The sequence below is a fragment of the Micromys minutus genome (genome assembly GCF_963924665.1).
Source record: "Micromys minutus genome assembly, chromosome: 4".
Lineage (NCBI taxonomy): Eukaryota > Metazoa > Chordata > Mammalia > Rodentia > Muridae > Micromys > Micromys minutus.
Window position 1 is genome coordinate 77,457,342 of NC_137973.1, and position 12,636 is coordinate 77,469,977.

Here is a 12,636-nt window from a genome sequence, read left to right on the forward strand (position 1 = left end):
ACTTTTGACGTTGGCTCATATCTTTAAATTCTCCTCAGAGGAACAGATGACTTCTCATATAGAGATTTTTTAGGCAATCCCTGGCATCCTAAATGAAGGCAGGAGAGCTTTCTTGGCATTCTACCCAGACGTGCATTGTGTGTGCACTGTGTGTGCACTGAATGTGCACTGAATGTGCACTGTATGTGCACTGTACATTGTTTGCTGCTTGCTTTCATTTTTCCTACTTTCATAGCCATTTTAATGTCCAATATTCATGCTAAACAGCTCTCCAGTTTTATGACTCGTTGCTCCTCTCAGACACCTAGCAACAGGTCTGGTGGGTGCCAGCTGTAGAAATGGATGCGCTCTCTAGCTAAGGCTCCAGCTCCAGACACAGGTCCTAATGAATAAATCACACCCGTCATTAAATGTCTCTCCATTAGAGGCTTGGCTCTCCCTGCAGTCAGATGGCCCTAGCTCTGCATTCCAGACGGTATTCTGGACCTTATCACCAATTACCCATCTCCTTCCTGGCAGCAAATAGAAAAGGCAATTTTCAAATTGTTTCCATGACCACAGAGCATTTTCTCAGAAATATCACTTTTTCAAAGATGGATGCAGAACATGGAAATCTTTCCAGTTAATACAGTCATGGAATTTTCTAGAAAAAAAGCTGGTTCCCATATGGTTTAGAGTTAACAGACCTGTGTATGTACATAACTTTGCCTTTACTAACCATGTGAAAGAAGGCAAGACACTTCTTCTTTGCCCACTCACTGTAAGGTATCAATCTCCACAGCTGCTACAGGGACAGGTCACATGTTACAGATGGGAAGCAGCTTTGGAACAGGAGGTTCAAAGATTATTATCAACAGAGGTTGGAGAGAGGCTCAGGAGTTAAGAGTACATACTGCTCTTACAGATGACCCGAGTTTATTCTCCCAAACCCGCATCAGGTGACTCAGAACTGCCTGTAACTTCAGCTCAGGGGACCTGACACCTCTGAATTCCATGGGCACCTGCACTCATATTCACGCACATGCACACGCACACACACACACACACACACATGTGTGTATATATATTCACAGAAGCCCCCCTTTTTTCCCATGAAAGACCAGTGTTCAAAGATCGGGTGTGACGTTGCTCTCTTAAGTGTTCTGTATTTCACCTCATACAGGTGTCTGATGAAGTGAAAAGCTAGAAAGACTGTAGCTGGCATGTTTAATATCATGAAGCCTTCTTCAATCAGACCTTTATGTTTTTTTTTTATTACAGAATGATGAAGTGGAATTTGTCCGAACTGGCTATGGGAAGGACATGGTCAAAGTCCTCCATATTCAGAGGGATGGAAAATACCACAGCATCAAAGAGGTGTCAACTTCGGTGCAGTTGACTCTGAGATCCAAAAAGGATTACCTACATGGTGATAATTCCGACATCATCCCTACAGACACCATCAAGAACACAGTACATGTCCTGGCGAAGTTCAAAGGGGTATAATCATCCTTAGACGCTTTCTGCTTCTTGATGCAAATTCAGTGCGAGCTTGTGTGGGGGTGGAACTTGCTTTTTTTAAGCTCTCATTTCCTTTTAACCTATTTTTGCATATATGCCATTTTTAAAGCTTTCCATTTTACCCTAAAAATTTCAGGCTTACAGAAAAGCTTGCTCCATTTTATTCATTTAATTTACATTGTTGGTTAGGAACAGAAGCTCCTGAGCATATTAACTCGTTACCTCACTTTGGAACAATGGGCAAGTCAAGGTCACTGGAGGATTTCACACTGAATTTAACACGCTTTAGTCTCTATCACTTTTAGAATGTGTGTTTGTAGCAGAAAATGGCATTGCTGTACAACCTAAGAGAACATTGATTACAAGTTACTGGCAAAAATCTATTGTCAAATTTTGTGTTTCCTATTTTAGTTTTCTGGTTGCTGTAACAAAATACTCCGTACTCCAGGATGTGCGAGCACAACTTAGGGCAGGAAGGGAGTTCATGTTGGCTCATGGTTTGAGGGCATAGTCTAGTGGTTCTCAACTTTCCTAATGCTGCGACCCTTTCATACAGTCCCTTAGGTTGTGGTGACCCCAACCATGACATGATTTCGTTGCTACTTCATAACCATAATTTTGCTACTGTTCTGAATCGTAATGTAAATATTTGATAAGCAAGCGCTAAAGAGTTTGAGCACCACAGGTTGAGTACTGGGGCGACCCTATGGAATAGCATGGTTGGGAAGTGTTAGTCACTCTGGTGTTTAAGGTAGACAGTCAGTCATGTTGTATCTGTAGTTAGGAAGCAGAGAGATGAAAGCTGGGCTCTCAGCTTGCTTTCACCTTTTCATTTATTCTCTGATCCCAGGAGATGGGATGGGCACACCCACATTCAGGGTGGGTCTACCCACTATGGAAATGTTCCAGCAGACACACCTAAGGATTGGCTTTTCCTTTGGGAACACTGCAGCCTATGTGCAAGGCTCATGAAAAGACCCCATATTTCAAGCACACTGAGAAATGATTCAGGAGCACAGTTATTTTTTGCTTGCCTACTGATACCTCCTTTCATGCAAAGCAGGTTTCTCTTAAATGCACACAGTGAGGCTGGTGAGAAGGCTCATCAGTCAAGAGACCAAGACCTGGGCTCCACTCTGAGGACTAACATAGTGGCTCACAACCACTTGTAACACCAGTTCCAGGGCATTCAACCCCCTCCCCTGGTTACCATGGCACCAGATATGAACATGCTGTACAGACATGCATGCAGCCAAGACACCTATACAAGTAATAAAAGTAATAGAATTAGAGTCTCCTGGGTGATAGAAATCTATGACCCACCCTGAGCAAGAGTTTCTAGAAAGCAGGATTGGACTATTTTATCTCCTAGTTCTGTGTTTCTCTCCTTGGGAGAAACAGTGAATCAGAAAAGAGCACCATGAGTGCTTAGCAGCTGTTCTTGGCTGGGCTAGTGGTGGATACCTATCTTTCCAGCCCTTGGGGACTGGTGCAGAAGGACTGCCATGAGCTTGAAGTTTGCCTGGACTAAACTTAGAGGTTTATCTTGAACAAACACAACAAAACAAAATATACTATAAGCCAGATATGGAGGCTTACAATCCTAGGTGTAGACAGTCCTAGGTGTAGACAGGAGGGTCATGAGTTCAAGGTCAGACAGGGTTGCATAGTCAGTGAGCCCCAACCTCAAAATAAACAAAACAAGCAAATCAGCCGAGTCTTTTAAATAAGATGTTTTTGGTCACGACTGTTTCTCTCTTTCTCTCTTTACAGATCAGAAGCATCGAGACCTTTGCTATGACTATCTGTGAGCACTTTCTTTCTTCTTTTAACCACGTCACCCGAGCCCACGTCTACGTGGAAGAGGTCCCCTGGAAGCGTTTTGAAAAGGTTTCATTATCTGTGTTCCTAGTTTAATAAAAGGAATCCCTTGTGTGGTTTGTGCTGGAATGTGACTGTCAACAACTTTGTCCTCCTTTTCAGAATGGGGTCAAGCATGTCCATGCATTTATCCACACCCCAACGGGAACACACTTCTGTGAGGTGGAGCAGATGAGGAATGGTAAGAAAACACGTTCTTCGGTTTATTCAAGGGACAGCAGGTGTCTCTTGTTGATGTCCTGGCTTTGTTTGTTTCTAAAAAATTCTTTTTCTTAACATGGCAGAAAACCTTAAAGAATTTGTAAATCTTTTACATCTGAGTTTAGATTATGCTCTACGACTTTTGGTTTTATATTACAAGCTTATCTACTTTTGGCTGAAAAATAACCATTGTGTTTCTTTCTAATTCAAAATCTGGAGTTTGAGTGGTGGAAATTGCATATTACCCAGTTTTAAAGTAAAACACTGGAAATGACAAGAATACAGTTTTTATATTTTCTAACCAATGTTTTCTTGTACAGAATCATGATACTGTACCAATGATCCAGTAAACAATATATGAGATTACTAAGGTTTCCCTGACATCTTATTTGCATAACAAAATACTAAGAGTATTATAATATTTTTATAGTGAGTCTCATTTAAAATAGCAATAACTAGAAAGAAATATACAATTTAAAACTATGAAACATTATTATGATCTAGATATTATTTGACGAGATAATTAATCTGATCAAGTCAGGCTCCTAAAGCTGGTGTTCCATTGATTGGTTGAGGTCATGAGAAGCATAATTAAATAATCTACTCAGATTTGGGGCAAAGAACTTGGGAAGCATAGAGGCAGAGACGACAGAGACTGCAGAGATAGCAGAGATACTTTATCTCCATCAGAGACGCCTTAATGACATTACAGAGTCAGTGTCAGCTTTGAACTCTGCCTATTTCTGTTTCCTTCCTTCCTTCTTTCTCCGTTAATGTTTCTACTTGAAATAAGTCTAGATATAGTCAAGGCTGTCTCAGTGTTTGAATAAAATATAGTATTATAAAATGTAAGGTTATTATTGTGGAAGAAATCAAAAAGTTGTATTAAACCAAAAGGACAATTTTGATTACCAAATGCTTAGTCATGGGAGTGAAGCTTCCCTGCTGAGATGTTCTCTAAAATTGCCCAGATGTATTCTCCATCTTATCTTCCCTCCCTGCCTTTTTCTTTTTCCTCAATCTCAGCCTCTTCTCTCCCTCCCTTCTTTCCTTATGTGCCATTTTAGAGACAAAAAAGGGAAACTTTTTTTTAACTCACAGGCAATGTTCTCCTACTTAATCTACACTGACTACTGTCATGAAATTAGAGTCTAAGCCAGCTCTGCAGAACTCTGTATAATTTTAAAGTTTTTTAGTAGTCACTTTAGGAAACCAAGGAGAAATGAGAAAAAATATTTTTAATAATAGATTTAGCTTAATTTGAAGTGCTATGTATGGAATAAATGCTAGCCAAGTCATTTTCGTTCTTTGACACATCAAATCTCTAACATGTAGATGTGCTGTTCTTTGACACATCAAGTCTCTAACATGTAGAGGTGCTGTATTTGCCGTAACTTGTCAGTTGCGTTAGCATATTTTAGTGTTGACTGACAGCAGGTGTATTGATCAGCATCATTCCCAATCCATGTTCACAAACATGGGAACTTAGCATGTTCTCAATCCCATTCTTCAACTCCCTTCCAAAGACTAGAAATGAATGGCTATCTGCCTGAGGAGAGCTGATGAAAATCAAATCCATCTATGGGAAACACTGGTATCATTCATTCACATTCTGGTATCATTCATTCACACAGGCTTTGCTTCCACAGAGGATGGTAGATGAGGAGATGCAAGGAAATCTCCCTAGTCTCAGAGAAACTATGGTAGATTTTTATTATGGGAGATAGACTTCAAACAAATTCAGTGCAACATGACCAGCTAGAGCCCACAGTGGAGGGATTTAGAGGCATCCTAACAAGACAGACATGATCCAAAATGCAACTCTTCCCAGGGTAGTGTAGAAGGCCTTGGTGGGAGAGAAGAAACGTATCCATTGACTTCTGCAAACTGATTTACATTGTGCTGGTCACAAAAAGGAAGCGTTTTCCCAGAGAAAGCAGCAGTGGGGTTTAGAGAGGAGGCAGGATGCAGAAAGGAACAGAAGATGTGGGTTACGGCATTCTGAGTACCTGCCTCGTGCAGAACCCACATTGAACAAATAGATAATACTTATTTAATTGGTGAATGGGCAAAGCATTGGTGAAACAGTACTGTGTTCAGTGAGGCTGATCTCTCTGGGGGGGCTGAACTAACATGCATAGTCTAACTTAAAGTCATTTTATATAATTAACCACAGAACACATTATCGTTTCTATCAAATGATTAGCTAGTCACGGCCTAGGGAGAAGAATAAGCTGTGTTTGAGTTTCTACTAGTTAATAACATGATTGAGAACAAATGAGTCACAGTTTTTTAGTGGGCTTTTGTCTGTAGAATGAGGCCCACACCTCTACATTGTCCAGAAAAATAATGAGATATTGTTAAATTCATCTCATTAAAGCTGTTAGCATAGTATCTGGCATATAAGAACATCTTAAATGGTAGTCATAATTATTGCTTAGCTTGACAACAGAAATGCAGAAGTCTGTAATGGTCAAGTGAGTGAGTGAGTGAGTTTGTGTATGAGTGTATTTGTGTGTGTTTGTGAGAGAGAGAGGAATGTGTATAAATCTGTAAAGTCTTCATCAGACACTCATGTTGAATGTTTGTTTCTCAGCTGCTGGGCTATGTTGTGAGCCTCTGGCATATTTAAGGGGTCGGCACTTAGTTGGCAAAGGGGAGTGACAAGCTCTTGGTTCTGACCCTGCTCTCCAGTTCCTGGTCTGCTTCCATACACACAAATCTGCTCCATGTTCCCTCCACCACAGGCTTCTCTGCTCTACTACGCTCTCCCCGCCATCATGGGTGGGAACCCCATGAAACACGGAGCCCAAATAAGGCTTTCTTCCTTAAGCTGTGGATATGCTCTGTTCAGTAGTTGAGAGCAAAGGGTGGAGAACAGGCCAGAAAGGCCGAGAGGAGTGAATGAGACACCCAGGGATGTGCTGCAGAGATGAAGGACAGGGATGGACAAGGCAGGATAGGGAGAGAAGGACAGAGTGGCAGCCTGTTGGAGATCAGGTTGTGAGGCCTGTGAGAAGTGTAACCAGCACACCAGGGATTGAGTAGAGCTGGAGGTATGGAGGTGAAGGACTTGCAGAGGAAGGACTGGGAGCTAGAGAGAGTATACACATGAATAATGTCTGGAAGCTAACGATGGTGAATTTTGGAATGTGGATGGAGATCAACAGACAGATGATAAGTGAATAAAGCCCCAGGGACAGAAAAGCAAGGGAAATAGTTCCAGGAAAGAGAAAACATATAAAATATACTGGCCAGGCTATGCGAAGAAACAAAACTGATGGAATAAATATGTATACATCAGAAGGTAACCTAGTAGATTGGCTTACGTGATATTGTCCTGGTGGTCCAACAACTGCAGCCCGTAGTTAGTTGCTTAGTCTGTAAGGTTGGATGTCTCAGCAGCTCAACCTAGCTCAGAAGGCCTGGAACATTCCTGAAGAGCTGCTAGTCTTTAATCTATGCTGGAAGCCCCCAAGAATATGCTTCTGATGCCAGTGAAGGAATGCCTGAGTCACAGGACAAATGCACTTGCCAGCAAGAGTAACATGCAAGCCACCAAAAGGCAGAAGCTTTCATCTTCCACGCCCTTTTATCTGGGCTGCCTCCAGTAGAACTGCCCACAATCAGGGTGAGTTTACCTGCTTCAAATAATCTGATCAAGACAGTCTCTCACAGGAATGCCTAGTGGCTTGGGTTGTCTTTGTGTCCAGATCCAGTCTAGTGACAATCAAGACAGTCATCATGTGGCATGAGAAAAGGGGAGATAAGGTGATAAGGCCTGGGGAACATTTCTTAGTTCAAGGCTTTGGCATAAGAGAAATAGAAGAAAAATATGTTTTTATTGGGATAGCAAGAAACAAAGAACTCCATATGTGATGCTCAGCACAAGGACTTCTTCCTGTAAGCCCAGTTTGGGGGTGGGGGGCAGGAGTAAGAGATGACGAATTTCAGCAGCAGGGAAGTTAGACAGAATCCTTGGCTGCCTTACCTTGCTACTCCTTATTTTGGGGTTCACCATGATCATAAATTGCCATGTTGGATGAGTAGGAGATGTAAAGACACTGAAGAAGGAAAGAGGGCAAGACCCCTCAGACACATAAATGGCCCCTGGGGAGAGTCCCACAGTCACACCTGACTGCAGGAAACCACAGGATGTAGTCCCATTGAGCGTCCAAGCAGAAGTGGACATTGGTTTGATATCTGCCATGAAGGGTTAAGAAATCTTGGTTAAAAGAGGGCTGGAGGCGAATTCTAGACAGGAATGGATGCGGATGATCAAAGAAAACAGACTTTTGTTCCTTCCTGCATGCCAGGAGATAGCATTTGCCCGAGTTCTAATCACTAGGCCGGCACTGCTGAGTAGAAAGATCAGCCTCAGAGCAGTTCAAGTCTTTTGTCTCTGAGGATAGCTACAAAGCTTCTGGGTACACATAGACCTGTGGCAGTTGCCCAGAGTTCCAATCAACTGATGTGAAGCTTGGGTCACTCTGACCTGATATCCCTCGGGGCTGGCAGGGATGGGGAAGAGGATTGATGTGTAGTAAGTGAATTCAGGTTTCTTCTATGTGCACTGTATGCAAACGTGTGTGTACACAGGACTCTTCATGTGTGGCCATTTCTACTCGGCCCCTCTTTTAAGAGTACAGGTGAACATTCTCTTTGAGGCAAAGTCCAGTTCCTAGTTTGCTTCTTATCTAAATACTAAACTGGAAGGAATTGATACACATTCATCATATCATCATCTTCGTGAGCAATGGAGCATTGGAGAGATGACTCAGTGGGTCAGAATCCCTGCTGTGTAGGCATGAGGGTTGGGTTTGAACCCATTGCATGGATGTTTGTGCATGTAACCTCAGTACCTAGAGAAGACATTTCCCACCTCGTTATGTTGAGATTTTGAGCATTTAAAGTCTGCTATTTTCTTGAGAGAATGAGGAGAGAGAAATTTGTTCAACCCCAGGGTCAAAGGCTGCTCTGCTGTTGGTAAGTTCCCATGTCCCAATAGAACTAGGCTCTCTGCATACAAGACGCAGCATAGGCTGCTAGTGTGCCATTGGATCTCTAGGATGGACACTTTCTCTCCCGAGGCTGCACCACTGTGATGTCTGAATCCCTGATTTGAACTATATTAGTCCCCAAGCCTTTGTGGTATTTGAATTCAAATGCACAATTATTTAAGCATTCAGTGGCTCCCATTCTGACTCTAACTACAAAACAAATAAAGCAAAAACGAGAACCAGCTAACACAAAGCTAGATAGAGAAGTAGAAGGTGAAAGATAAGAGATACTGTATCAGATATGGGGCAGAAAGAATGCCCTCCAGAGACAAGCAAAGGAGATGACAGTATGGAAGCCCAGGGGCAGGGAAGGTAGATTTAAGGGGTAACAAGCGAGGCAAATGAAAGAAGTAAGAAAGGGGGTCAAGAGAGGTCTTAGGGACAATAACCACTTTTAAGACAGTCGCCTTTGTCCTTTGACACCAGGACTGCAGCTCTTTGGTTCTTAAGAGAAGTTCTTGGCAGACACAAGGTCCTAGATTCACTTTGCTCTGTGAATGTAAAGCCGAGTTAGCCCTCTGCCTGGTGATGTCATCTCTGTCACTCCCAGAATCATGCAGCCTGGCATTTGAGGATCCCTGGAGGAGCAGAGTGGACCCACAGAGGAAAACACTTTAATTCAGTGGTTCTCACCCTTCCTGACACTGTGACCCTTTCATACTGTTCCTGTGTTGTGATGACCTGAACCATAAAGTTATTTTCATTGCTGCCTCATAACTGTAATTTTCTACTGTTATGACTCATAATGTAAATATCTGTATTTTTCTGATGGTCTTTGGTGACCCCCATAAAAGGTTAAAAGGTTTGTTCAACTCCCCAAGGGCTCCAGAGCTCCTGGTTGAGAAGCACCGATTTAGTTGATCTTTGTCTCTCTAGCCCTTTACGAGTTTGCGGTTTGATAGTAGAATGATTTAATATAGTTTTAAGCTATCCCCCCTTCAGCTATTTTCGTCCATTTTTTGGAGGCGTTAACTGTGGAAGCAATTATCCTCTTTTTGACAGCTCCCCCACCCCCACCCCTCAGCTCAGTAAAGCTTTTTTTGTGCTTTTTTTTTTTTTTTTTTTTTTTTGACACCTGATGTGTAGGTGAGGTTCTGGGCTTGTTTCCTATTAATTTGAAGTGAGTTTCTTTCCCTTCCAGAGCTGAAGGGTGGATACATGCTTCTCTGAGAGATAAACCACAATCTGCTAAGTGTGTGGGAGGACACTAGGAGCTGAAGAGATTATACTCTAGTGATGTAAAATGTGAAAAAATCTTCCTGTTGCATTACCTCTCGACCATAGCCGTGCTGGGGGACTGGGGGGGGCACAGGTTTCCGGGGTAACATCCCAGGCTGATTGAGTGCTTACATGGTATGATACCCAGATGACACTTTCTGGTTGAATTACTTCTTTTAGATCTAAACTGGGATCTTTTTAGAGTGTGTGTGGTGGCATATTTTTAGTTGCTGGCCCCATGCATTTGAAAGCCTCAGGTTTTTACCAGTGCTCAGCAGGTTGGGGCACTGCCAACAGAGAAGATAAAATAAGCACTCTGATTTCATCCAGTCTGTCTAACGTGTGCCAAGGAGAAAAAAATGCTTTCAACATTCCGAGAAGATAGGTTTTGATGGGTGACAGAGGGCATCAGAGTAGTTGGCTTCTGCTCGGGCAAAACTGGTAGTAGTTAATTGTCTGTGAGAACAGAGGACATTTATGCTGTGGGAACCGGATGCAAAGGCACATTTGAAAGTGTGAGGCCTTTGTCTTTTCCCAGAGGGCAGAGAGAGAGTAAATCACCTCAAGATGGCCAGCCAGGGTCCATATGCATCGCTCTCGGGCTGCTGGAACTCAGGATGAAGGAGTCTCAGAGTCCACTGAGCCTGTAAGGCACAGGAAACACTGACAAATAGTTAGTGTGGGTGTGGGAAAGCCAGATGCTAGGTCACCATGGAGACTTTCACAGTGCCTTTAGGACACAGCAGCTTTTGTATGAAACCCTCACGTATGCTACCTTAGAAACACACCAACTCCAGAAAGCAGGCATGGCTTCCATCTCCACTCCAAAGATGAGAAAATCAAGATAGGAAGAGGCATTGTTTCCATGGAGACGGGGAGTGCTGTGGTAGGAAGGGCACTGAGACTTGATCTGAGGGAACTCTGAATGCCAAAAGCTGGGGCTTGTGGATTTGCAGCATTACACTACAGTGTCTCTGTGAGTAAGACTGTGGGAGGAGCCAAAGCTTGGTGAGCAAAGTAGATGCTGGGGACCAAAGGCAGATGCATTGCAGAAGATGGAGACAGGACCTTTAACTTCTTTTCCCTTCACCTTCTCCACTGCCTTTGAGGATTTGTTTTAGTCCTGTATTCTGTTTCATTTCGGGTGTGTGTGTTGTTTTCCAGAAGGAGATATCAGGGAAAGCATTTTAGGTTACATGACTGTGTTTGTAATGTAATGATTGGAGTTACTTTTTACTGGCAATGCATAGGAAATTTTATTTTTTTATCCTTTTAAAATTGTGTATGTGTCTGTGTTGAGTGTGCATACATGAGGTACCCACAGAATCCAGAGGCACCAAACCACACAGGGGCTGCAGTCACAGGTGTTTGTGAATCACCCACATGGGTGTTGGGAACTCACGTTCTCTGCCAGGACAACTGCTCTTAGTTGCTGAGCTGTCTCTGTAGTCCCTGTAAATTTTCAAGGAATACCATTTGTCTAAGACACACAGGAGCCATTTTAGAAAGCAATGCTTTACTATTCAGTGGAGGTGTTTTTCCAAGGCTGAGCCCTGCAAAGCTCACTGTGGATGGGAAGGAGGAGCCCTCTACTCTCCCGGGAAGTCCTTCTGAAGTAGTGAAATAAGACAAAGAGGGGGTTCAGGAAGGAGAAACGCTGCACAGATGGAGAATGATCTAAATCTGGGGGGGGGGGGCAGAAAACCACAGAATCTCACCGTGTGCAGCTGAATTTAAACCTCACCTCCGCCCATTCCCAACTGTGTGAAAACAGGCACGGACATGAAAATCTCCTGCACAGAGGCATTTACTCCGGAGACTTCTGAGGACTCAAGGAAGAAAATGTCTTGGAAAGGCATCAGCCAATAGCATGCCTACAAACTGGATGGTTTCAGCCGGAGTTGAAGCCCTTGTGTTCTCTTTTGCTATCTAGAGTGTGAGAAACCAAGGGTGGGGGAATGCGGACAGTAAGACTGGTGGAAATCAGTTCTCTAGGCGAGAAAAAAATCTCCACTGTGATGCTGTTGCTCCTTGACATAAGTCAACCTTACACTTGTCCAATCAATAGATACCTGTTGTGGGCTCTTGGGTTTGAAACAAACACTGCAGTTACATACTGATGTTGTGACCCATGTGTGTCTTTATACATTTGGAATCTAGGCTGAGAATGCACTTGTGGCAGAGCTCCTATCTAGCATGCCGAAGAGCCTGCGTGGTCCTGTGCCCTGAACAGAAAGGAAAAGCACAAAAAATAAAATTAGACAAACAGGGCCAGAAGAAGGCATCAAAGGGTTGTTGCCACCTTCCTCCTGGGCTTTCTTCAAGTAGAGCATCCAGTGACAACTTCTGAAAGTTAATTTTTTTTCTGTCATACCAGCTTATCTGAGGACGTTCTATACAGAACCCTTTATTTAATCAGAACAAACCGAATCAGCAGATCTACCACTAACCCCTGGCCATTGTGTTCTCTGATGGTAGAACTTGTGTAGCTTCAAAAATATCAAAATACAGGCATTGCTTATCTGGCCCTGGAGTGAGTCACAGCAACCGAAGACAGACAGGTGGTAAGGGAAACCCTGGGATTCTAAAAGAGTTTTGTTGGTGCCCTTTGACCCTTCTCCTATATAACCCATATGTAGCCCAGCCTGCCTTCTAACTTTCAGTGGTTGTGTTGTCTCGCCGTCCCAGGCATTGATGCCATACAGGTGGGCTTTCATGCCTGGCCTTGGGTTTTATTTATGCACTGTAAAGTATATTCTTCTTTTACTAAGACCAT

General features: G+C 43.1%; 1 protein-coding gene across 1 annotated transcript in view; it reads left to right on the top strand.

The window, feature by feature from the left end:
- LOC308419908 (uricase) overlaps positions 1 to 12,636 on the top strand; it is a gene marked incomplete at both ends in the record, with an annotated part of 76,649 nt that overhangs the window by 56,348 nt on the left and 7,665 nt on the right. Inside the window, 3 exons of the mRNA XM_080915792.1 lie at positions 1,261 to 1,479; positions 3,274 to 3,390; positions 3,484 to 3,562. Coding sequence (XP_080771918.1) covers positions 1,261 to 1,479; positions 3,274 to 3,390; positions 3,484 to 3,562 — 415 coding nt within the window. The remainder of the gene's footprint in view (positions 1 to 1,260; positions 1,480 to 3,273; positions 3,391 to 3,483; positions 3,563 to 12,636) is intronic.